This window comes from Mauremys mutica, chromosome 4 (genome assembly GCF_020497125.1).
Source record: "Mauremys mutica isolate MM-2020 ecotype Southern chromosome 4, ASM2049712v1, whole genome shotgun sequence".
Lineage (NCBI taxonomy): Eukaryota > Metazoa > Chordata > Testudines > Geoemydidae > Mauremys > Mauremys mutica.
Window position 1 is genome coordinate 131,500,357 of NC_059075.1, and position 27,260 is coordinate 131,527,616.

The following is a 27,260-nucleotide window of genomic DNA, read 5'->3' on the forward strand; positions in this document are numbered from 1 at the left end:
AATAAAACAGCAGTTGTTAAATGAATAACGGACTCCTTTTTTATTATAGTATTATAAACCAATACTATAATATGCACTCCTGATAAAGTTCAACATACTGTAGAAAAGGGAGCATTGACGTCTGTGAAATGAGGAGTGAGTTATGGTGATGCTAGAGTCACTATTAGTCACGCATAGTCCCACAGCTATCTGCCTGGACACTTCAGTTTTCTTTTAAACTGAATTGCTTTTTAAAGCCAGGCACAACTTGTTAGCTGACACTTCAACACCTTCCTCTTCGGCGTCAGTGGATGATGTTGCCCTTTTCTCCTAGTGTAATTAGGGCTAGAGTAAACTGGAAATCCTTTGGTGCAGAACATACCTAGTTATAACCAACATTTCACAGAAAAATAGCACATTGACTCATTCATTTCTCATGGCTGGACACAGCCTGTGATAAAGTCATTTGAAATAAAACAGCAAGAGCAGTTGAATTGTTACAAACAAAACATCTGGATTGTTTATTAGCTGCTCTGTTTAACATTTCCGTTCTGGTTGTTTAATCTTTCATGAGTATGTGGGGTTTTTTTGTTTTTGTTTTTTTTAAAAGGCTGAAATAAGGTCCAAATGATTTTCCACCTCCTTCTGCTTTTTCCTGGCTTTGTTCGGTCTCGTTATTATATTGCACGTGGTTTGAAGATAATCTTCGGGCTGAAAAGATGTTCCCTTCTACATAATGCACTTGTTAGAAAACACAGAGAACACGTAGAACTCTTTATGCCACTAGAAGTTAAAGTACTGCATACATAAGAGGGTAGGCCATCCATCCGTTCAGTCCATGATATACAGAATATAACTAGTCACTGCATTCTCAATGTGTCTGATTCTTTTAAGAAATATTTTACTGGCCAGCTACAGTTTTTGTAGCTCTTACTTTGAGACGACTTCTGTTATCTGTTGGGCAGGGGAAATAACAGCTTTGAAAGAAAAACAAGGTGTTTGGATTTTTTTTTAAGGCAAAGTGGAACACATCTTGCGCACGGATCCCCTTTAAGAACCTCTGAAATCTTCGTGCCCTAAAAATGAAAAGTACAAAATAGCTAATTAAAGCAGTTTAATGGTCTAAATGCAGCACAGTCTAAATAACAAAGTTCGCTATTCTAAAGACAGGAAAAGATCCAAAAATATGCTCAAATTATTGACTATTATCTCCCATTAACGTTGAGTCTCAAATCCTACCCAGGGTAATTAGCATGACATTGCTTTCTCTCATCAGGTTTATCTCAATCAAGCTGGTTTTGTTAAGGCCTGATATCATCTGAATTATGTTTAGCAACTGGTTGGTCTTGTAAATCTGGCTCAAAATGAGTGTGAACTGATGATGGCAAATGTATGTGAATGATTACAGAGAGGTGAGGCCAGGTTCCGATCTCATTTGTACCCAGTGGAAACGCAGAGTAACGCCAGAGCAGGCAGTCTTGATTTGCACCACTGAACTTAGAACAGAATTTGACCCTAAGTATTTGCCACATTTGAAAGGGTAAAGACATGGGTAGATTTGCCAATGTAGTAAAAGGGGGGAAAATCCAGTCCTCTCTAATGACTGAAAATATTGCATATTGTCACTACCCCAGAGAAACTTTACCTGATCCATTTAGATAAGATCTAAATATTTCAGACATTTAACTAGGACAAAGCAAATATAAAGAGACATTTTATAGAGGGGAAGTCCTACTGTTTCTTTGAGATACAAACCAGAGAGAGTTTTGGAAATCTATCACTCTACAAAATTAATGGTCCTGCTTTTTTTTTATTATTATTATTATTTTATTTATTTTTAAATGCAACCAAAACTCCTGCTGAGACTATGTAGCTAGGGTAACATTTTCAAATCCACCTGAGTGAAAGGCTTTGGCTACACTTACACTTCAAAGCGCTGCCGCGGCTTGAGAGCTCTCCCAGCGCTGTCCGTACTCCACCTCCCTGGGAATAACGGACAGCGCTGGGAGCCGCGCTCCCAGCGCTGGGGCTTTGACCACACTGGCGCTTTGCAGCGCCGCAATTTGCAGCGCTGGAGAGGGTGTGTTTTCACACCCTGCTGCAGCGCTGCAAATTTGTAAGTGTAGCCAAGCCCTTAGACTTGTCTACAGCGGGGAGCTATTGCACTTTAAATGCATACCTTTGGGCCTTGTCTACACTGCCACTTTCCAGTGCTGAAACTTTCTCGCTCAGAGGGGTGAAAAAACACACCCCAGAGCGATGCAAGTTTCAGTGCTGGAAAGTGGCAGCGTAGACAGTGCACCAGCACTGGCAGCTACTCCCCTCATGGGGGCAGGGTTTTTTACAGCGCTGGGAAAGCTCTCTCCTAGCGCTGCTGCCGCGACTACACAGCCACGTTAAAGCATTGCCTCTGGTAGTGAAGACACACTTAGATTATATTTCAAAAACTATTGCGGAATAGAGCTTGTGTGGACAATCTTACTCCACACTAAAGAGCTTCTTTGTACAGATGAGCTTTAATGGATGAATCTACTTACAAAATGGATTTATCTAAACTGCACAAAGGTTCTCATGTGGAATAAACGTGTCCACACAGAAACTATTCTGCAATATCTATTTCTCCATGTAGACAAGCCCTAAGTCCTACTGACTTTCACTACTATTTAGGCTCTTAAATCACATAGGTGCTTGTGAAAATGTTTCTGTAGAGTATAAATTGCTCTGGTCTTCCATGTGCTCTTCCAATCCACTGTAGTCATGTGGAGCCAGATTTTCAGATGCTCAACACACACAATCAGGGTCAGATTTTCAAAAGAGCTCAGCTCCCACGCAGACGTCTAAGTAACCATACAATTTTCAAAAGAGATTGGCACCCAATGTGCCCCAACATCCGATTCTTTTAAAAACCTGCCTTATTAAATATGTCCATATTTGGATCTTATGATGACTAGGATATACAATGGCTACAGGATTGCAATCTAAATGGATAAAGTAGGAGGTGTTAATCCATAGGCCCCTTTAGCACACAATGCTGCAAACTGACTGACTGCAAGTACACCCTACACCTAACAGAGAGTCCTACTGACTTTACCGGTTCTCTGCTCACCTGCCCAGAGTCTCAGTAGGTTCTGCATGCGTTCCCTGGTGCAGATCATGTTCCAGAATCAAGGCCATGCACCAGATTTTTAAAGATATTTAGGCACCCAGGTTGCAATCCACAAAGGGACTTAAATGTTGCAACACTGAGTGTCACGGCGCTTAACTTCTAGGCACCTAGAAAAACATAGGAACTCCACTGTGACCCACAAAGCCGAGTTAGATGCCAAGGTTCCCTATACAATGAGTAGGGAGAAGCAGGTACCTAAAAATGCAATTCACAAAACCCAGCCTGCCAGGCTCATCTCCCCCTTCCTTCCAGAGGTGGAGAGAGGATTTGAACAGGGGTCTCCCACCTCTGAGTGCTATAACCACTGAACTATGGGATATTTAGATGGAGGGCTCCCGCACGCTCTGCTGTTGACGCTGTTCCATTGTCGGTAAATAAAGAGTGATTGAACCAGAGAGAGTAGGAAAGATGCTGTAGTCCAGTGGTTAGGGCCCCCCAGGAGCAGGAGAGAGCAGGTCAAGTCCCCCTGCTCCAAGCAGGCAGGTAGAACAGTAGAGCTATACTGAGTATGCGGAGAAGCCCGTGCTGAATGGAGAAAGAGCTGCCAGTGGCTGCAGCCTGGCCCCCAACTTGCAGTCCTGCACCTCGGCTGGCTCACCAAATTAAGTCCCTCCTGAAAACTGATCCTCTTTCTCCAGTCCCAATTATCATACAACAACAGACATATTTTATTCTTTCCAACACAGGGCACAAATGTTCATGAGCCATATTACTGCTTTTCCTCTAAATAATTATACATTGTAAATGTGCTTCTAATTAATATTCTCATTAATATACAGATAAATCAATGATTCAAAGGCTTTTGGGGTGGGGGGGGAGCTGAATTACATTTGGCAAATATGCAGTCAGTGTATCAAAGGCAATTTTGCCTTTTCCCCCAAACTTTTTAGTTTACTAAGAGGGATTTTTCATGTGAATTATAATGGGTTTTCAACACTCATAGGACTCTACAGTGGCTACCCAGAGAAGTAAAATGCATTTTCCTGTACTACTCAAACATCCTGTTACCACTAGGTTTGCTTATTGCAATCCTAAGTATCCCCAAATGGCCATTATCTAATATACTTATGACAACTATATGGCTGTCAGTTTCAAACATTCTTAAATTCATTTGCAGCTCACATTTCCAGATTCATCTCCGGGAGAAACCTTGCATTCGTCATTAAAAGAATACTAAGCTCGAGTTGCCTCTCAGACCTGTTTCGCACCAGTCTAACTTCAGTGACTTCAAATGAATCGCTCTCGATTTAAACTGGAGTAGCTAAGACCAGGACTCAGGGCTGCCCAGAGGGGGGGGCAAGAGGGGCAATTTGCCCCAAGCCCCGGGCTCCGCAGGGGCCCCCACGAGAGTTTTTCGGGGCCCCTGGAGCGGGGTCCTTCACTCACTTCAGGGGCCCCGGAGCTTCTTCCACTCTGGGTCTTGGGCGGCAATTCGGTGGCGGGGGGTCCTTCCGAGGGACCCCCCGCCACCGAATTGCTGCCCAAGACCCGGCACTTCGGTGGCGGGTCCCGCTTCGGCGGTAATTTGGCGGCGGGGGGGCCCCGCCACGGGTCTTCGGGGCACTTCGGCAGCGGGTCCCAGAGTGGAAGGACTCCCCCCTCGCTGCCGAATTACCGCCGAAGTGAGGGCCCCCCTGAATCCTCTGGGAGGCCCTGCCAGGACTATCTGAGCATGGACCATTCCCCTCATTGGGAAGGGAGGGTCAACCACCTCTGTGGAGCCTGTCACAGTTCTGGGGCAACTGCACCTTTGACCCCCTCCGTGGTCAGCTCCAGGAATGTCCATTCAGGTCTGAGGCCTCTAGCCTTCATTTCTCTATGGGCAGGGACCCACACCCCTTCTCCTATTCCCCAGGGGGTCAGGCTCCCAAGGCTGTGTCGCAGGGAGCCAGTCCTGCCCCAGAGAGGTAACGGCTCGAGGCCTTAGACCTGAACGGGCATTCCTAGAACAGACCCCGGCAGCGGGAAGGTCAAAGGTGCAGTTCCTCTGAAATTGTGACCTATGGGGGGGATTTTGCATTAATCACCCACTAGTGACTCCAAATTCTGCAGGAAACGCACCTCCCCACAGTGAACCAGGAGCACATAAATACCTGTCATCTGTATTGATACAAAGCAGTACAAATGGGCCTGTCTCAAGATAATGATTTTTGAGGTGTTCCATACTTTAAACATAAAATACAATATGACCTCCCACCCCATCCCCCCAAAAAATAGATACGTCATGTAGTTGCAATATCTGTCACAACACCATTCACACTTTCCTCTGGCAGTGCTGAAGGAGAGGATGGAAACGGGCCAGCCTAGGGGGATTCCTGCAGAGCATAAAAGTGCGCAATTTAAAAACAAGTATGCAGCACCCAGCAATTTGGAAGTGTGTGTGTGTGTGTGAAAGAATCTCAGCCGAATCTCAGCCCTTTCCCGTGCTCGGCAAATAATTCACTCTCAGGTGGAAGCCGACTGTGCTAAATTTCAGCTCCGAAGAAATGTTTGTTCTGAAGTTATAAAGAGACTAATTAAAAAGGCCGATGAACAAGACACAGAACTAGGTATGATGAGTCTCCATAAACCAAACAGGAAGCATCTGTTCTCTGTAGAGCTGAGGACAAAACCTGAGCCCTGCATGAAGCTACCGTAAGTACATTTTGCTGAGTGGGCACCACAGGGCAACATCAAAACCAGAGCCCTTTCTTGAAGCAAGGGACTAAGGGGAGGGAGTTTGTCCCCAACTCTGCCCCCTCTCCCCTGCAAGCTGGGGGCTGTTCAAAACTGAAATAGGAGAGGTGAAAAAAGAGAACCCCTTGTGGTCCTGGGGTAACGATTCCAACCATCCCTCCTGGGGTCTGCAGAAAGAGAACCCCGTGGCCTTTGGTATCAAAAGCTGCTTGCCGAGGCATGGTCACTATGTGCATCCAGTGCCAGGAGCGGCTCCCAGCCTAACATAACCAGGTGCAGGTTCTGCTCGTAGCCGGGTTTAAATCGTGACTGACCAGGCTCAGTAAAGTCTGGGGTTTTCAGAAACTGCCATTACACGGGTTCTCGGGGCAAACTTTTTGGTGGCCTCAGAGTGCAGCCACCAGCTCTTGCTGGTGGCCGCTCTCTCACGTTTTCCTTAAAAACTTAATTAGCTTTATGAAAAACAAATAAATATGCACAGATGCACGTCCAAATCATTGTAATTCACTTACTGCTAGCTAGTAAGTCTGTTGTGAAAAGGGATATTAACAAACATACAAGTATCACTTTTCACAGCAGATTTACTCAGCCCTGGCAAGCCTGAGGACAAATGAAGCCCTGGGGGAGGGCCAGAGGAGATGGAGGTGGGGGCTGGGGTAGGCAACAAGGGCTGGAGCCTGAAGCCCTGTGACCAGAGCCCAAAGTCCCGTGGCCGGAGGACGGGGAGGATGGAGCCTGAAGCTATGTGGCCGGCCCCTCGGGCCTGCTGCCACGCAGCCAGCACCCAGGGCTGGAGCCCGAAGCTCCCCAGTGAGAGCCTGCTGCCCTGCCATAGCCGGAGCCCAAAGCCTGAGCCCCACCACCCCTGGAAAGGTGGGGAACTCACTGGCTGCCTGCTCCTACAGCCTTATGCCCCAGGTGACTCCAGAGGGGGGCAGGGCCCAACCCCTGCTGGGGGAGCCAGCAACCAACCCCAAGGTGGTGCATCCAGGAGCAACAGGGAGGGGGACGGGAAGGAGGAACCACTTTGCCCTTCCCACCCCATCTCCCTACTCCTGCAAGGACCGGGGAACCCAGCTGAGCGAATGAGCAATGACCCAACCTGCAGCTAGGCAGGAGTAAGGCATGGGCGAGGAAGGATCATTGACTTATTTACTGTCTGTTTTGGTGCCTTCAGATAACGCTGCCTTTCTCGGGATTACTCAGATTTAGAACTACGGATGAGCACAATACTGGTTGGAAAGTTTAGTCCTATTGAAAGCAGAGCGAGAAGATAAAATCCAATGCCTAATTCAGGTCAATCTGAAATGAGATTTGATTTCCTGTACAGGACAGGAGCCAAATTCATCCCATTGACTTCATTTAGACTCATTCAATTAAAAATGAAAAGGGTGAGGGAGGAGATGATTATGAAAGCCAGAGGGGATTTTTTTTTAAAGCAGAATGCTTAGCAATCTGTGACTCGAGGCCTTATTAAAAAAAACCTAAAGTTCAAAGACTATGCGTTGGCATACACGACACATACTTAAAAAGCATTTCCTTCCATAGCGTGTTGTGCTATGCACGCAACGCCAAGCTAGCTTCCTTTCACACCTTTCAGTACAGATTATATTTCAAAGTGAATTGAGCGTGGTCGAGAGATGCCAGCTTGACAGCCCCGGAGATGTGTACGCTAGTTTCAAGTTAGGGATGGACAAAGTTGTTTTGTCTCATTGCAAACCTGCTCCAGCACTGTGGGTTTGGGAACTTAACTTGAGCTCAAATGCTAGGTTTGAGCTCTGTTTTGGAGAGAGAGTGATAAAATAAGTGTGTGTGGGGGGGGAATTAGGATGAAAAATAGATATAGACACTTGAGAAATGGAGCAAAGGCTGGAGGAGGAAAAGCAAACACAAAGAGACACAGAGGAGGAAATGAGCAGAGAAAACGAGAGAGAAAAATTCTAATAAAAACAGATACGTTGGGCTAGATCCTCAGCTGGCGTAAACTGGTATAACTCCGCTGGATGTCAAGGGAGCTACTCCAAAGAACAGCAGTGAGGATCTGGTCAAGTGAGCTAAAATCTGCCCTGTTACATCCCCGTCAACTTGAATGGAACTGCACGAATAATCTGGCCCAATTTAACCCCAGTGCCGTTAACAAGTCAAAGCAATTGCCGCAGCCTGGCTTTACTCGGTGTGCAGGGAGTTTGGGGGCAGTCTTCTGTACCTAATACAAAGCACAGGCTCCCTTTCAGCTTGGAAAATATTTTTGAATGAATTTCCCTTGTGATGAAAAACAAACATAAGAACAGCCCTACTGGATCAGACCAAGGGTCCATCTAGCCCAGTATCCTGTCCCCCGACAGTGGCCAGTGCCAGGTGCCCCAGAGGGAATGAACAGAACAGGGAATCATCAAGTGATCCATCCACTGTCGCTCATTCCCGGCTTCTGGCAAACTAAACATAAGTTTAAATTACAGGGGAGGAAAAAAGGTTCATGAACCTTAAATTAGCTTTGCAAATACCCTCAAAGAATAGGCAAGTTTAATAAAAGCTCCAGCTTCCATGTGGTTCACCAACCCATAGGTTTAAAATAAATAATAATAATACTGTGCTCAGGGTCTAACTGATGGCCATATGTGGGGCGGGGAAGGAATGTCCCCACAGGTCATATTGGCAGTGACCCTGGGGGTTTTTTTTCACCTTCCTTTACAGCATTGGGTGTGAGTCACTTGCCAAATTATCAGGGTATTTCCCACTTAATCAGTTCCCTGCCATTGCAGGGCCTCTGGCACTGGTGCACCTCAGTCCCTCCTGTTCTCTGCCTGTGGCACATAAATAATTTAGCCTCCTGTGGGCTGCAATACTTGGTCTAACTAGGGTCATTGGGTTTAGTGTGCAGGTGCTGGGGCAGGAGGTCAGACCAGATGATCTGGTGGTCCCTTCTGGCCTTAAACTCTACAATTTGTATATTTTGCTTTTCATCTGTAGCTCTCAAAGCACCTTACGAAGATGGTCAGTATCATTATCCCCCTCTTGCATATAGGGAAACTGAGTTGGGATGTGACTTGCCCAAGGTCAGCAAGCAGGCCAGTGTCAGAGAAAACAGAATCGAAATGTCCTGAGTCCCAACCCAGTGCTCTATCCACAGGACCATACTATGGCAATAACCCTGGGCCCTGTTATGCTCCTGTCTGTTCTTCTGAATAGCAGCAAATACATTGCCTTGTTTAATTTCCATTCTCTAATTCTGCTGAATGGTACAGCCCCTGTGGGGTCCAGTGGCTAAATCTGCCTGAATCCTTTGTGGGCTCTTTGTTACAATCTTCTGGGTCCCGACTCTGAACCTGACTGTATGTGGATGCGCTGCTCCATGGAGCCCCACTCCCATACACAGTCAGCTGCAGAACGGGGCTTTCACATCCATCCATCAACGCTGATTGAATTTGTTCCCTTCTTCCTAAACGACAGATCCATTATATATTCATAATTATCAGCTTAAAGGGATCAGTCTGAAGCACACTGTTTTAGCTTGTGTTTCAGTCCTTTGAAAAATGGCATTTGGGGAAATCAGCAGAGGTTTCATTCAAACTCTATCTGGTCCAGAGAGCGATTCGCTAACTCTCCACTATGGGGTTTCTTGCACTTCCTCTGCAGCGTTTGTTACTGGCCACTGTCAGAGATAACTTAGATAATGTTTTCACCCCTCACATGAGTGCCTGATCTGGTCTGACAACTCCTAACACTTGTGTCTGTTTTGCCCAAATCAAGCAGATGCACTTGTATTGTTTTGCATTCACAAAAAAATCCCAAATCTGTATAAAATCCTTAATACCAAATATTAACTTACGGACAAACCAGCTAAAACATCAGGTGCACTAAATGCAGAAACAACGAGGAGTCCTTGTAGCAGCTTAGAGACTAAGGAATGTATTTGGGCATAAGCTTTCATGGGCTAAAATCCACTTCATCAGATGCATGGAGTGGAAAATACAGTAGAGAGGTATAAATACACAGCACATGAAAAGATGGGAGTTGCCTTACCAAGTGCGGGGTCAGTGTTAGCTTATGCGCAAATAACTTTGTTAGTCTCTAAGGTGCCACAAGGACCCCTCATTGTTTTTGCTAATACAGACTAACACGGCTACCACTCTGAAACCTAAATGTAGGACTACAGCATACTCCCATGTCGATCAATATAAACAGACACACACACGCATCTCTCTGCATACGCTGTCCATGTGCAGACTCACAGAAAAAACATTGAACAATGTCTGAATGGCAGTGCCTTCAGAAAAATGATCTATTTTTAAAAATCAACCATATATATCAAGCTTTGTGCATTTCAGTTTGTTTGGATTTTCATTTACAAATGGGGTCATCTCACCAGGATTACTCGGACTGTGACCTGGGATGAAAGCAGTAGTGGGTGAAAAACTTAGCCACACCGAACCAGACTGACAAGCTAAAAGCCCAAGCTTGCTTCATCTCAGCCTATATATATATATAATTTTTATATGGAGATATACCTATCTCATAGAGCTAGAAGGGAACCCTGAAAGGTCATGGAGTCCAGCCCCCGCCCTTCACTAGCAGGACCAAGTACTGATTTTGTCCCAGATCCCTAAGTGGACCCCTCAAGAATTGAACTGACAATGCTGGATAGCTCAAACCACTGAGCTATCCCTCCCCCAGACCAGTTTTAATTTACTTGAACATGTCTTGATCATTTTTTAAAAAGTGGGGAGGGGCAGGGGGAGAATGATGGAGCCCCGAGGGGATTTTCATGCAGGAATGTTTATCAATGTGTTACTGCAGGCAGGGTTTACTCAGAATGAAAATCTAAGGTCTGTGCATTGATATATGACACACAGATGGATTCATGAAACTTGTGGAGCTTGTAAAACAGCATTTTGCTCATAGAAGGTCTAATCAAATAGTCACAGTGGAATTAATGAGCAGTATTTTTCAGCAAAGCACTGTTGGTTGCATTTTGCCCTGTACTGCCAGCCGCAGTGTTAAAATGGCTTCAATAAAAAGGACAAGCCCAGGTATATATTCCTTGGCTGCAAGAGGGAATGTTTTCTTAATGGGCAAAAACATAATTTCATTCAACCAAGTGACAAAAAACAGGAGTTTGTATTAAAGTCCTGATGCATTCAAAATGAAAACCAATGAACGTGTGTCCCCATGACATAGGATGAATATGCTGTTCACGTAGATGTTGTGAGCGTGTTTCCGTTCTCCCTGTTCAGTAAGCATAGTACAAAATGTGAAATCTGGATACGTCTACTGTGACCCATCCCGAAAGATTGGAACGGTTGCAAAAAGGAGAGCAAAGAGCAGCTACTTAGGGCAGGTCTACACTAAGGGCGGGGGTCGAACTAGGGTACGCAAGTTCAGCTACGTGAATAGCGTAGCTGAACTCAAAGTACCCTAGTTCGAACTACTTACCCGTCCAGACGCCGCGGGATCGAAGTCCGCGGCTCCAAGGTCGACTCCGCCACCGCCGTTTGCAGTGGTGGAGTACCGGAGTCGACCAGAGCGCGCGGGGAGTTCGAACTATCACGTCTAGATTAGACGCGATAGTTCGAACTCCGAGAAGTCGAACTCACCGCGTCGACCTGGCAGGTAAGTGTAGACTAGCCCTTAGAGTCCATGGATTCAGGGCCAAATTCTGGTCTCAGATGCACCTATAACTGAGTAGCTCTGTTGACTTGAGTAGTGACTGCAGGCTTATTATACTGGTATAACTGAGAGCAGTGGAATGAAGCCCGCAGTATGTAACGTATGTGTATGCAGTGCATTCTCTCCCCGCTTTGGGCCACAAAACTACCTGATCTCCTCCAGCAGGAAAGGCATCAGTGGTTTCTACACTCCCCCCTTTACTCCCATACAGCCCCTGGTGCAGGGGGTGTGCCAGGGAGGAAAGAGAGCATGGCCAGACCACTCTTGCAGTCCCTGGCTGATGGACAGCTGATTGGGAGCCATAAGCAGCTCAAAGCAGCCCCGAGGCTGTTCTAATCTAAACTACACCGGGGCTTGGGGCAGTGTAGAACCAGCCCTTGGATCCGGGAGCCACAGCCTGTGTTGTGATTCCCCTTGCATCCCAGGGAAATATCACCCCAAAGAAGGGCAGGCGAACTATCAAAACTGCCCTCCCTCATGTTCTTCTGGGGGTGGGGGGAGGGCATCCAGTGTTTTGTGACTGGTGCCCTGCCAGTGTAGGCCTCCGGAGAGGCAGTTGCGGGTAGTTCCCAGTGACACATCCTCCCCTGGTAGATTTTCTGCCCAGGCATTCCTGCGCCTGGGTTGATGCCAGCAGAAACTACTTCTGAATACGGTATGCATGAACGCACATGCCAGGGCAGGCAGGGTCAGTGCTGCTCTGTCCTCTCTCCCCGTTCTCTGAACCCAGCTCCTCTACCTCCACCGTCACTGCTCTCTGCAGAAACCTCATTGCAGGGTGGCAGGATTGGGACGTCCTGTGATATCAAAATGAAATAAACCAGTCACCCTCCGCATCTCCTAAGCCCAACCATTCCTGCCTTCCTCCTGCTGATCTTCCTCCTTATGCCGCTTCCTGACGGCAATGCTATGAATTAGAATTCTTTAAATCTCGGGGAGGGGAGGGGGTTTAAACAAAAAACAAGCTTTTGAGCCCATGTCCGCAGACAGAAATGACAGCCGTAGCTGAAGGTGGGTGTCCATCTGCAGGTGCAGGAATGCATTGCAAGCTTCCGATCTCATCCAGACAAGTGAGGTGTCAATCAAATTTTATTAGGCTGCGGATGCTCACGCCATCAGAAAAATTTAGTTGAGAGCCAGATCCCCAGACGGTATAAATCAAGCTCTATTCAAGTCAATGGAGCTACACAGATACACGCTACTAGAGGATCTGGCCCTATAATTTGTAAGGAATTGTAGCTGGTTACAGGACGCAACTGATTTAAGAGGGACGACAGAGGGTAAAGAGGGAAAGGATGTTGTGTGGCTAATTTCACTTTAATGCATGCATGCGCAACGTTAGGTATATTAGGGGTAAAGATGTCAAAAATCCACAGTGTAGGTTGTCTGAGTCCCCACTACCCTGAGTAAGGAGCTAGTCTTCCTTGAAACAGAAAGGGGAAGCGTGCCACCAACACCTTCCCCATAAAACTCCTGCTGTCATTGGAGATCAAGGAACAGGTTGGGGAGGGCTCGCAACCAGCTTCCCCATGATTGCTGAACCAATTATTGTTTTTTCAGGTCTGTGACTGGACTGGCAGCTCCGGGGGGAAGAAGGGAAAGGTGAGTTTTGTTTGATTAGAAACAAAACTGATTTTTTTTTCTTCTGCAAAACAAAAAACCACAACCACTTAGTTTGGGTGGAACGAAATGTGTTCAACAGTGGTTTTGTTTTGAAAATCTAGTTTTGAAAGGGAAGGTCAGAACAAATCATTGACATTTCTGAGTTGGTTTTCCAATTGTTTTCGATGAATTTGCAAATAGTGTTGGTGCATTTTTTCAGTGAATTTCAGATTTGCCAAAAAAAAAAAAAAAGTCACCCAGCTCTATTCCTCCCCAATAGCTCTGCAGCTGCCCCTAGGATTATGTGCCACCTTATGTGTATCTTGGTTTCAGATTCATTTGGTATCAATAATCATGCTAACTTTATTTAAGGGATTCAAGCAAAAATAATCATCTCACTAGAGATTTCAAGGCCTGTAACCATCTAGTCCAGTGGTCTCCAAGCTTTTTTACACCCAAGATCACTTTTTGAATCCAAGGGCAACCCAGGATCTACCCCACCCCTTCCGCAAAGCCCCGCCCCACTCACTTCATTCCCCCCCCCCCATCACTTGCACTCCCCCACCCTCACTCACTTTCACTGGGCTGGGGCAGGGGCTTGGCATTCGGGAGGGAGTGCGGGCTCTGGGCCGAGGGGTTTGCAGTGTGAGAGAGGGCTCTGGGCTGAGCCTGGAGCAGGGGTTTGGGGTGCAGGTGGGGATGAGGGGTGCAAGCTCTAGGCGGGAGTTTGGGTACAGGAGGGTGCTCCGGGCTGTGGCAGAATGTTGGGGTGCAGGAGGGCGTACAGGGTGCTGGCTCTGGGAGGGGGGTCAAGGCTGGGACTTGGGGTGCAGGAGGGGGGATGGGGTGCTGGCTCTATGAGGGGGCTCAGGGCTGGGGTGCAGGAGGGGGTTTAGGGTGCTGGCTCTGGGAGGGGGCTCAGGGCTGGGGCTTGGAGTGCAGGGGGGATTCGGGGTGCAGGCTCTGCGAGGGGGCTCAGGGCTGGAGTGCAGGAGGGGGTTTGGGGTGCTGGCTCTGGGAAGGGGGATCAGGGTGGGGTTTGGGGTACAGGAGCAGGTTCAAGGTGCAGGAGTGGGTATGGCGTGCTGGCTCCCGGTCAGCAGCGGGCACAGCGAGGTTAAGTCAGGCTTCCTGCCTACTCCGGCCCCACACCACTCCCAGAAGAGGTCAACACGCCCCTGCGGCCCCTGGGGTAGGTGGGGGGCACGTGGCTCCGCATGCTGCCCCTCTCTGCAAGCACCCCCTCTGCAGCTCTCCCGGCCAATGGGAGCTGTGAGGGCAGCGCTTTTAGGCAGGAGCAGCACGCGGAAGGAGACCCCTGCCCCCACGCCCCCGGGGCCGCAGGGCTGTGCTAGCCACTTCTGGAAGCAGCGTGGGACTGGGATAGGGAGTCTGCCTTAGCAGCAGCCCCCTGCACCACCAGAGATCATGATCAACTGGGAGATCCTCTAGGATCAACCAGTCGATTGTGACCAACCGGTTGGTGACCGCTGATCTAGTCTAACCTCCTATATAACATGGCCACAGAACTTCCCCAAAATAAATCCTAAAGCTGATCTGGGGGCAGGGGAGCGCAATACACTCTTGATTTAAAAATTGGTTCGGACTAATTTCCCCACCTCCAATGAACAAACCCACCAGTCCAAATTTAATTCCTAAAAAACTTTTTGTTTACTAACTGGTATTCCAGCCGGGCTATTTTCTTTTCACAGGTTCACACAAAGAAAAGCTACCCAACTACGTTATTGTGTATTTATTTGTGCATCCGATGCACACGCTCACCACCAAAGAGTCTGCCCATCAAAGCCAAGACAGACAGTCCCAACCTACAGCTGTTTCCAAGGTAACCACTGCCTAGGAAATAAGCAGGACACAGTGGAAAGAAATTTAAAAAAAAACCCTCATTGTTTCACTTTAAAATTTCTCACTTTAAAAACTCTTTAAATTAGAAAAATGAGTCTAAAATACTGCAACAGAAATACAATGGCCCAGATTCTCAGCAGCACCCAGCAAGCATCTTGCAGCTCCTGAGGGCCAGGAGAGGTTCTAGGCTTGCTCAATCTCCAGAAAGGGTTGGTATACCAGCTGGGACATCACTGACGTACAGCAGCACCCTGGGCACAACCCGTCCCCTTGGCTACATCCTTAATATGCCTCCTTTGCCAGGGCACAAAAGCCAGCTCTCTCTGCGCTATATCCGGAGAATGTCCAGAAGGCCAGATCTGATGCCTTTATGGTCCCATAGTGTGGGAAAGAATCTGGCGCAATACCAAATGGACAAAAATTTATTTGTACTTTCCTTCTTATTGGCTCTGGTGACAGGAAGGAGTATGTAATTTACAAGAGGGTGTGTCTTGCATGTAGTAGCATGTTCCAGCAGATACTCACTGGAACATGCTACTACATGCAGTGGGACTCAGGAAACCTCGGTACTACTCCTGGCTCTGCCACTGCCCTGCTAGGTGACCCAGTGAGAGTCACCGCCTCATTCCGTGTCTCAGTTTGCCCATCTGTAAACTGGGAAGAATAATACTGACCTCCTTTGTAGAGCGTTTTGAGATCTACTGGTGAAAAGTGCTATGTCGGAGCTCGGTATTATTAAAACGATTTCCCAGGGAGAAATTTTACCTCTTCTGGAGGAAGCTGACCAGCTATGCATTTCAGGCCTGATTGACACATACACATGGGGGGTTATGCAGTGTTGTTCTTACCATCAATTATTTGTATGGGGATTGTGCCCAATGGGCCTAAATCAAAATCTACTTTGCGAGGACCTGTACAAACATATAGAGAGAGTCCCTGCTCCAAAGAACTTACAAAAGAAAAAGACGGAACTAGACACAAAGTAGAGCACTCAGGAGTATGCCAGGCACAAGACAGGTCAGAGAAAAAGATGTGGAACTCTGTTGTTTCCAATTTGTTACCAAAACTTAGTTGTATATCTGTTGGGTGGGGCACTTGGGTTTGAAAAGAGGGAGAGGAAGGAATTCTGGGAGGAAGATAGGAGGGTGCGTAAAGGGAGAAGGAACTTGAGGACGAGAGCAGCGAAATGTGGAAAAGAGAAAGAGACCATCTCAGATTTCCCATAGGGGAACAGCATTACTAATTCAGTGTTACCTTCTGGACCAGTACTGGGTGTCTTCATGAAACATTTAGCAGTCATGGCAACAACCCTACACAGAATGAGACTGCTGCTCACCCCTCCCTCGAGGATTGGCTAATTAAGGGTACTGCTTTGGAGAGAATCAAAGGATCTGCCGGTTCAGCCACGGTGGCACTGGAGTCTTAAGATAATTACTTGAAACTTCAACTTGTCCCTGATCAGAATAGATGGGAGCCTTGCTAGATTCAGCCCCTTTCCTCCTCCTGCAAGGATCCAGGATACCTGGTAAGAAGAATTCACCAGGGCCACCAGGTATCAACAAGGCCCTTGCTGTGAAGGCTGGAATCTGCTGTTTGTGGTACCCATTGCATGCCATCCTAGAGGAAATTTAGGGCATGTCTACACTAGAACTGGAAGGTATAAAGTGAAGTTCCCTTAAGAGCCCTTATCAGTGGTTGCAGTCCCTCCCCCGCCACACACTTGCACCCCATCTTGGTAACAGACTCCCTATGATATGCAGCCCAGGGACAGTTTATCATGTGGAAAGGACTTCTAAATTTCCTCTGTATCATTGATAGATTCTCTCCGTGATGGGAAACCCTTGAAGGGACTCTTTTGAGTTTGGGACCTGCACACTGAGGTCACCAGAAAAGTTCCCATTGACTTCAATGTGCATTGGCTCACACCCTTCATTATGGGGTCTAGGAAATAAGCAGCACACAAGTGCAATGAAACCAAAAGAATTTGGGAAGGCCAAGAATTATAATGGCTCATTAATGTCCTGAAGATACGTGGTGGCCCTACATGAACTCTGAATTTGAAGAAAGAAAGAAAAAAGTATTTGGGAGACCAGGTCTGTGAAAGCCCAGACAACCACGCCACAAGGGGTTATAAATAGCAAGGAGATACAGGGTTTTGTTCCTTGTGGCGGGAACGGTCTTTTTTGTCCTCTCTGTCCTTCAACGCAGGGAGTGAATGTCACCCCTGCTGCCAGATGAGAGGTGTGAAAGACAGGGATGCGGCAACGAAACACAGAAGCTAGAAAATTCAGTTACGGGTCCCACCGCAATGCTAACCATGCCATTAGGCACATGCATTTTATAGCCACTCAAGTTAACACCATGTAAAGCAATCAAAAGTACTACCAATGAGCCAAGTTACAGCTGCTGCATGAATCCTAGCTTTGAACTGCTTGACGTCTGTACACATACAGTGTCAACTGGGATGTTTCATTAATGTTTCCTCCATTAAATATAATGGTGTATAACACTAGACAACCCCCGCTAGGGAAGGTTTGTCCATAAACTGCCAGACAATTTACATGCAGCAGAAGAGATAATACTAATCTTCTAATGCGGCCCCTTCTAAGCACATTAAAAACATTCTAGTCCGACGTGCTGCAAACTGCTGATCTTTATCTCAAAAATGACTGTCAGAGTCCTGAGAGATCCACTAGGCACATGGCAAGATGGGAGATAAAATGCATTACAGAGTGCTAGCAGGCTGCAAAGAGAACAGTCCTTCATCAATGGGAGCAACAGTCTTCCCGATCTCTACAGGAAAGGTCTCGAGATTCTTTGTCTGGAAAAGCTAACAAAAGCGTAACCTTCAGACTGCACAACTGTGCAGAGATACGGTACCCGATCCTGACCGAGCTAAACTCACTGCTATGAAGTGGAGACAAGAGCAGGTAGCCAGCGATGGAATTTCCACATTTCCCCATTCTCCTCCCACCTCTCTGCTTTCAATGTTTTGTCTACATGGTTTACATTTGTAAAGAAGAGAGCAGCGATTTTTGGTGGCTGTCAGACATGCTTTGTCAGCTGTACCATATGCTATATTTGAGGAATGGGCTCTTACTGCAGCCTATTCACTGGATTTTTTTTCAGGCTCTCTTATGGGCATCACCTTTTATGGACAAAAACATCATTTTTTCCAATTATTTGGTCACCTTCCACCCCCAATATATGGTAAGAAGTGGTCGTGCAAATCCAAAATTATTAGTTAAGCCTCGCTGCACATTATGTGCACACATGTATGGGGTTTTTTTTAATGATTCCAAAGTGCCATATTTGTGCTTATAAAATGTCTCCCCCGCATATACAAACACGTTGACACTAGAAGAATTCAAACACAGAATTCATCTGGAAATCTATTGTGCTCTGAGTGGAAGTCAAGCGGACAGTATTTCCATTGCTTTCCCACTGTAATCCAGGCAAATAAAATCCTTAATTGTGATTAAAATTTCAAAAACACATCCAAAAAAGTCTTATATCCTCAGTAGAAAATGAGGAACACTGAATGGTCTCCCTTTGTGAGAAAATTTGCATGTAGTTTTATCAACGTGAGGATTTGCTATCTTTGAAATCACACTTAAGTACAGGTACACAAATGTAAAAGGCATGTTAAGGAGTCATATAGGCAACAGATGGACAAACAACTTGTGCTTGGATGAATGACAAAAGTGTTCATGAAAGTATGGAAAGAAAAATATGGAGGATCAAGTTTCTGTATATCATCCTCCCACCCCTAAAACAAAACTGGCAAGAAAGGGGCACTCACATCTATCCAGCTACAACTATGGCTCCCCTCACCTTAATATCTGACCATTGCATAATCATTAATTGTCCAGATTCTGAGCTGCTGTAAAGTGATGGAGCTCTAGTGAAGTTATGTCAATTTACACTATCTGATCTGGCCTAATGAATTTTCTCAAAGGTTTTATTAATTGAAAGAGGGGAGGGCTAAAAAGAGGATGAAGGCAAAGGGGTAAATTTAAATAAGATCAGAACAGAAGATACCACGTATAAATCATGAATGAAATCCTGGCTCCTCTGAAGTCAACGGTGAAACTCTGTTGAGTTCAATAGAGCCGAGAATTTTATAAAGAATAAAACCGTATTATAAATTGAGGAACACTCTGAGCTTATAATTAAAATAGATAATTATTTGCCTATAATAACCTGCCCAGTCCCATTCCTTTCTACGTTATTTTGCTGTAAATAAGACAAATTCCTCCAATTCAGCAAAACACTTAAGCATGTGCTTAAACCCATCCATATTCACCAAAGCCCTTAATTTCAATGGGTCTTAAGCGCATCTTAATCGGGCCCTTACTGCTGACACTTCAAGCTTGCATCTTTACAGGGAGGAATGGGTGGTCATTGGATTTTCTTTTTAAAAGGGATCTGAGACCAAGGGAACTAAACTATTGTGAAAATCATAATTTTAGCATAATATTGGTGAAAAAAGCCACAAACAGTATTGATGCTTCGCTGCAGAATGAGTATGTGTAGTGCTATTTAAACTGAATACATATTATTTAAACCAAATGATATGAAAAATCAAAATTAAATAAGACCATACAGTTTAGCTGAGGGGGGGGGGGGAGTCAGGGGACTCTTATGGAAAAGATTATTGCACTTTAGCTCATGTGCATGTTCATAAAGGGAGGGCTGGATGCTGTGGTTGGTACAAAGAGATTAGGTCTATATCTGAAAGCACAAAAGTCTTAGGATGCATAATCTGTTCTCTCCACAGCTCATAACTCACCTGTTTCTGTCTGATGTTCTGCAGCTGCTGACTTGGATGAGACGAGGCAGGCATATTTTCCCTCAGGATTTTGGTTACTTTGCACCTCTGCACTTTATAGATCTCTGCTTACTCCCCCTCCACACACCCCAATGTCAAAAGATTGATATCCTTTTGCATTATAACGTTTCCTGTCTGGTTGTTCAGTTCCGTATATGCTTGAAAGTGGAATTGCTGTTTGGAGTTGGAGGGAGGTTTTTGAAAAATCTAGGTCACGTACCACAAGTTTAAGCATGGTTTATTCTGTCAGGAATGAGATCGCCTTTCTAGAACTTCTGAGCAGATGTGTAGATTTGCATATAGGGAATCAATTTTCAATTTCACTGCCCAGATATTAACTTGATAGTGAGGGTAATTTGGAGGTTTGTTGCGTTTATTGCCTATGAACAGGTGTTTTATTCAGCACATGTGCGTAGCAGCATTCCACGGATGATCATCTTGCTTCTTGATTTAGTAGGTACCAGGGCTTCAGAAATGTTTCAGATCTAAAGAACCATGCATCTAGGATAATGACTAGTTTCTACTCCTAAATCTCTCTGGGATTAACTCTCTGTATGTGTGTGTGCAGTTTACCAGGGCAGTGGCTTTTCCGTGGAATCACAGAAGTTGGAACCATCTGGAAGGGTTACTGTGGAAACAGCACAGGATGAAGGGGGATGGGGCGAAGGGATACCATGACAACCTTTTGGGGTTTCCCAGGAAACCAGGGTTGCTATGGAAACTGCATCACTCAGGTCCGAATTAGTAACTTCCACTGGAAGGCGTTTGTCACTTTAATCTTCTTGTGATAGATGCAGACGCTTATCTCAGATGCATTGGAAATGGACAAAAATACCACACACACCCCCCCATTTGTTTCTAGGCTCTTGGTAGGTTTTGTCTGAGGCTGGAGTCACTTCAAAAAGCCCATTACTGGTTTAATGGGAGCTTAACTATCCCCAATCTGCATTGGCATCATAGGATGTTCAAACGCTCAGGATGCTGTTTGGTTAGTCAATTGTCAATCCTTTCCATGTGGGAAGAACATTTCCCCATACATACCATGCAGCCAGGAATTTTGGGTTGGATGAAACAATTCCAACAGTTGTGGGAGAAGGGAATTAGGAATAGAGAAGGGGGGCATTTTTCTGATTAAATCAAAACTGATTACACTTGGGTCTCTGAACAGATTAGAATATCATAGACGATCTGGCTGGGGAAGAAAAGAAATATGCCCATAAAGGACATATACCACACTTTCAATATTAAGCATCATTTAACAATGTGGTAGCAGAGATGCTTTGCAAAATTAAATGGTTATTCCCTCCCCTTGCCTGCCAACAGGCTCTGCAATTTAATTTTAGTTTCTTCCCTTCCAACTCATGGTTTTCAGTCCAACAAGTGCATGTGTGTATGTGATCGAAAAAGAAACCGGCTACACAACGACTCTGCGAAAACAAGAAAAGAGGCCAGCTGCCCACAACCCCTCCCCTACAAAGCAGCACTGAAACGTGTTGCAGAAAAAAACACCTGTTTCAACGGGGAGCGTGTTCTTCTTTTTTGTCCTCTGATCTTCCTTTCTGCAAACACCCCCATCCTCTTATCTTCTGATTCTTTTGTAATCCTCTTCTTTGTTCTTTCAAAGGAATGATCTAAAAAATATAGGTGTTGGACAAGGGCGCACACAGACCAATGATGATGCATGTTCCAGACAATACTGATTACATGGTCACTTTGCATTATTATTATTATTTCAACATTTCCTCAGAGGCTTTTTTTTTAAACATCAGTGAAGATCTTTTTGATGTTCACACAATTGGGATTGTTTGTAGCTGTGCAGTTGCCCGTCTTAAAGGCAGCCTGTTTGAATGCAGTGTTGTTGATTCCCCCCTCCTCTATCACCATGTACTCTGACTTGCTCAGCGTGGAATTGCTACGCGCCTTCCTCAACTCCTCCGTAGAGGAGAGGTGCTGGCAGCTCCCTACGTGCAGATATTGGGCTTGCTCCTCGCCTTCGGTCTCCCGGTGGTAGAAGTAGTTGAAATTGGAGACTATCACAGGCACGGGAAGGGCAATGGTCAACACCCCGGCAATGGCACAGAGGGACCCCACAATTTTGCCCCCAATGGTGATTGGGTGCATGTCCCCATAGCCCACCGTGGTCATGGTCACCACCGCCCACCAGAAGGCATCGGGGATGCTGCTGAAGCCTGAGGTGGGGTCATCCGCCTCTGCGAAGTAGACAGCGCTGGAGAAGAGGATGACTCCGATGAAGAGGAAGAAGATGAGCAAACCCAGCTCCCTCATGCTGGCCTTGAGGGTCTGCCCCAGGATCTGCAGCCCTTTCGAGTGTCGTGAGAGCTTGAAGATACGAAAGACCCTAACCAGCCGAATGACCCTGAGGATGGCCAGGGACATGGCTTGCTGGCCGTTCCCCTGCCTCTCAGCCAGTTCCGTGCCCAAGGTGATGAAGTAGGGGATGATGGCCACAATATCGATGATGTTCATGATGTTCTTGGAGAAAGTGGCCTTGCTGGGGCAGGCAAAGAAGCGGACAAGCAACTCAAAAGAGAACCAGATGATGCACAGCGTCTCCACCACAAAGAAGGGGTCGGTGAAGGACGAGACCATCGAGACAGCCGCGGAGGAGGAGTTGGTGAAGGTGTCTGTCTCCAAGGGGCCACTGCTCGTGCCGAAGGTCCCCCCCGTCCCCTCATAGTCACGATCGTCCCTGAACTCAGGCAGGGTCTCCAGGCAGAAAATGACAATAGAGATGAGGATGACGAGGACCGAGACAATGGCGATGCCTCTGGCCGGCCCGGAGCTCTCCGGGTATTCGAAGAGGAGCCACACCTGGCGCTGGAACTCCTTGTCGGGCAGGGGCCTCTGCTCCTCGCGGATGAAGCCCTCGTCCTCCCGGAACTTCTCCATGGCGTCCTCGCCCAGCTGATAGAAGCGGATCTCCTCTGAAAAGATGTCGATGGGCACGTTGACCGGGCGCCGGATGCGGCCCCCGGACTGGTAGTAGTAGAGGATGGCGTCGAAGCTGGGCCGGTTGCGGTCGAAGAAGTACTCGTTGCGCAGGGGGTCAAAGTAGCGCATCCGCTTGCGGGGGTCGCCCAGCAGGGTCTGGGGGAACTGGGCCAGGGTCTTGAGCTGGGTCTCGAAGCGCAGGCCCGAGATGTTGATCACCACCCGCTCGCAGCACTCGTGTTCCCCGCCGCCCGCCGGGTGGTGGCCGGGGGGCAGCGGGACGTGGGCCGGGGGGTGGTCGTAGCGTTCCCCTGCCAGCAGCGGGTGGGGGTGCTGGGGCTCCTCCAGCAGGGGGTCCCCCCCACCCAGCACCACGGTCATGCCGCCCTCCTCTTCCTCTGCTTCCTCCCCCTCCTCCTGCTCGGGGCCGGGCTGGGGGGCTTCGGGGGGCGGCGGCTCGGTGTAGCCCGGGTTGTGGTGGTGGCTGCTGCTGCTGCCGCCGCCCCGCGGGTGCCTGCTGGAGGAGGAGGCTGCCGGCGAGCGCAGCAGGCTCCGGTGCTCGTCCATGCAGCAGAGCGGGGCAGGGCAGCGGGGGGGGCGCCGCCGCCTCGCCCGGCCGGAGAGGGAGAGAGACCCGCCCGCCGCCGCCGCCTCCAGCCGCCGCTCTAGCGGGGAGCGCCGGGGCTCGGCTCAAAAAATCCGCCCCCAGCCCGGGCGCCGCCCAGCGCCAGTCACTCCGCGCCGGGGCCGCCCACGGACCGCCCCGCGCCGGGGAGGGAGCGGGGTGTTGAGCCGGGGCAGCCCGCGGGGAGCCCAGGTGGCACCCCGGGGGGAGGTGTCCATGCAGCCCAGAAGCCCCAGTGCTGCTCCGGAGAAGGAGCGCAGATGCCTCCCAGGTGGAGGGCAGAGGCGCGTAAAGAGATGTGCATGGAGAGGGGCAGCTTGCCTCGCCCCAGGCAGGGCACAGCCCGGGGAAGGGGAAGCCTAGGGAGCTCCACAGAGGGGCTCAATCCAGGGGATGGTGAAGCTTAAAGACATGCCCATCCCTGGGGAGGCACAAAACCCTCCCGCCCAGGCCTGGGGGAGCCCACAAGGATGCTCAGGAAGATGCCCACCATGGCAGGAGGAGGAACACACCCAGCTCTTCCGGGGGACACACTTACTGATAATATTCACTGGAGTTGTCCCGAAAACATTAATTTTTCCTGCAAGAAATTTTGAATGCAAAATTTATTCCCCCCCCCCCCATGGGGAATTTGGAGATATAACATTTTTGTTTTAAATCGACATCTGGAAACACAATGCATTTTGGTTTGTTCTTGAGGAACAAAGATTATAAAGAAATGAAAGGCACATCTTTGTTTTGTGCTGGCATTTTGATTCTTTTGTTGTTGGCTTTTATTTTACTTAAACTGGACGAAAACAAAAGGAAATAACATTTTACGTCGCAACAAAATAAAAATGTTTTATTTCATTGAGAAATGTTTATTCAAATAGAAAGTGTGTGTTTCACAGTTTCCTGCGGGGAAAACCAAGCTCTTTCATCAGAATGGATTTTTTTTCCCCTTGAAAAGTTTTCAGTTTTGATTAAACACGATATTTTTTGGCGGGAAAACACTCTGCACAAAAAATGTTGACCAGCTTTAATAGTCACCTCCACCCACTTGCCCACCTCAGCACACACGCTCACCAAGACGATATTTGCCACATATCTACTGCGTGAAACTTGCCCACAGCTGGGGAGCACACCCAGTGATAATTAAGTTACCCCGGGTCCAGGGCTGAAAGTAACTTAAGGGACTTACCAGTTACGCAGGGCCGGTGTTCTGAGCAAGGTGGGGGGTGAGGCCTCAGGCAGAAGGGGCGAGCATTTAAATCCCTGGGCCCTTTAAATCACCGCCGGAGCCTGAGGGCTCCCAGCCGCTGCTGCTACCCCAGGACTCCAGCGGTGGTTTAAAGGGCCCAGGGCTCAGTCTGCAGTAGCAGGAGCCCAGGGGCCCTTTAAATTGCCACCGGAGCCCCAGGGCTCCCGGCCGCTGCCACTACCCCAGGGGGCAGCTTCCCCAGGCCAGAAATTTAAAAGGACCCTGGGCTCCCAGCAGTGACCAGCGTCCCTGGCCCTTTAAATCGCCGCCAGAGCCCCACTGCCAGAGCCCCAGGGTAGCGGTGGCAGCCGGGAGCCCCAGGGCTCTGGTGGTGATTTAAAAGGCCCAGAGCTCTCAGCCCCTGCCGGGAGCCCAGGGCCCTTTTAAATTGCTGGCCTGGGGAAGCTGCCCCCAGGGTCGCAGCAGCAGCCAGGAGCCCCAGGGCTCTGGCGGTGATTTAAGGGGCCCGGGGCTCCTAGCCACTCCTACCACAGCCAGAGCCCCAGGCCCTTTAAAATGCCACCACTACCCCAGGACCCTTTTAAATTGTCAGCTTGGGGAAACTTCCGGCTATGGACTGGACCGGACCGGACCGGACCGGCTTATTTTCACCTGTGCCCTGGTCCCTAAACTAGTGGGTTGTGCAACACAATGTGGTGGATTTTTTTCAATAAAAGCCACACAATTCCTCATTTTCCTGAGCCTAGTGTTGTCTCCCATCCTGGGTAAATACTGGGTAGAATTCTCTATATAGGATTCACTGCCCTTCTCATATTGCTACATGGGAGAGGGAGTCCAGGCCGGATCCTAGATAAATAGCAATGCGTTCCTGGGGGAGCAGGGTACCAAGATGGAAAATGTAGGGCACCATTGTTCTAGATTCTACTCCCCATTTTGATTTATTGCTATGGTTATTTTTAAACAAAACAGCCTCCAGAAGGTAGGGGAGAAACCGATAAAAAGATCAAATTTATTTACACTTAATAACGAGCTGTATAAAATACACAAATATATAAAAGGAGCCAAGCATGAGATGATAACTACAAACAAAATGACAAAAAGAGCCAATGCTGACTTATCAACAGGAAAATTGTGGCATATTGCAAACGATACCCATTAGGGGTCGTCAAACTAGGATTCCCTTTGCCACTCTCTCTGCCTTGAGAAATGGAGATGCTACCATATCCCGTTGTAGCCTCAGCATTCTAACCCACAGCCTGATCAGCCTGGGACTTCGCATCCATTCCAAGCAAGGCCTCCTCCCAAACTACTATGTGCATCCCATGTGTTTCCTTGATACCTAGCTGGCAGCCAGTATAACATTCTTCGGCACATGTCCATTATACTTCAAGATGGTCACCTCAGAAAATGTGTGCACCTGAAGACACTCACCTGGGTGACTGTCTCAGTGGCACTCACCTGCAACTTGTGTATGCAACCAGTCAAGGCAACTGTCTGTTCCTATCACTGTTATTCTTATCCTTCCTTCGTCTGCTCGCTAGTACCACTTACTGTGTCTCATCTTAACTTGAGGCAGGGGCTGTTCCTTACTATCCACTTGTACAGCATCCAGCACAATGGGTCCCCAAGCTGGCTGGCACCTCTGGGTACTACCGTAATTAGTAATAATGTTAATAATTAATAAATAGTATCCTTCCTTCAGAGTTTCCCCATCATAGACCCAGCACAGGCAGAATCATATTCTCTCCCGCCAACCCTCAGGATTCCCCTGTGGATCTGCAATATTAGATGGTGCATGTAGTAAGATGCAATGTAAATCTAGTACCGTCATCACCTATTATTAGTCCAACAGTGTAGGACAGGAAGCCAAGGAAATTCTCAACTCTAAATAGATAATAACTTCCGAGCCAGGAGATCTATTTTTCTGTGGTTTGCATGTTCCTGCTCTAACTATGTCATGTTACACTCATTATATAGGTGTAGTGCATGAAGACTTTTGTGTGGTTTACCTCTTCCCCCTGCTGGAAATGTTGCCAATAAATCAGTGTTTTCTGGTCTCTAGGACACAAATAAAAATGCTGTAGACCATAAACAGCTTTTATGGATGAGGAAAGGCTCAAGAGGAGAAGGCATAATGTATATAAATGCAACAGTTTGATGTGGAATTTTTCAGTCAGGCGAACAGCATAGCACCACAAAAAAATGAGTGCCAAACACCGCTTATAGACAACTCTGGCTTCCCACAAGCTGTTGCTGAAGAAAATAGCACTATTTTAGGGGAATGAGGTTGATTGTCCAGTTGATAGGATAGTTTTATTAGTAGCATGATGGGGGTTACATGAATCTGTCAAGGGAACTATGAATCTATTGACATTACAGGGGACAAAGAAATATGGCAAAATGTAGAATATTTGTGTGCATGTTCTCCTGAGACCCTGTACTAGATCTCAGCTGGTGTGAGTCAGCCTAAGTCCATCAAATCAATTGAGCTACACTGACTTACTCTAGTTAGGTGTCTGGCCCCTTCTGTCTTTGTGCCAAGCATCCTCTCAGCAATGCAAACATAAATGTTGTACAATGGAACCTTTTTCTAGCAAAGAGATTTTTTTTTCACAATAGAAACTTCATTCTAAGCAGAGTTTCAGTTCCTGGAGAGGACCTGCCTTGATTTTGCTCTGTGAGTGGTGGCAAGAACTTT

The 27,260-nt window shown here is 47.4% G+C and overlaps 1 protein-coding gene across 1 annotated transcript; it reads right to left on the minus strand.

The window, feature by feature from the left end:
- Positions 1-33: 33 nt before the first annotated feature.
- Positions 34-23,303, minus strand: LOC123369385 (potassium voltage-gated channel subfamily A member 3-like). The gene is made up of 2 exons (XM_045014924.1): positions 19,746-23,303; positions 34-1,055 (listed from the first exon to the last, which is right to left on the minus strand). Exon 1 carries the CDS (start codon positions 23,301-23,303, stop codon positions 21,543-21,545), a length of 1,761 nt encoding a protein of 586 aa, XP_044870859.1. The 3' UTR covers positions 34-1,055; positions 19,746-21,542.
- Positions 23,304-27,260: the final 3,957 nt, after the last annotated feature.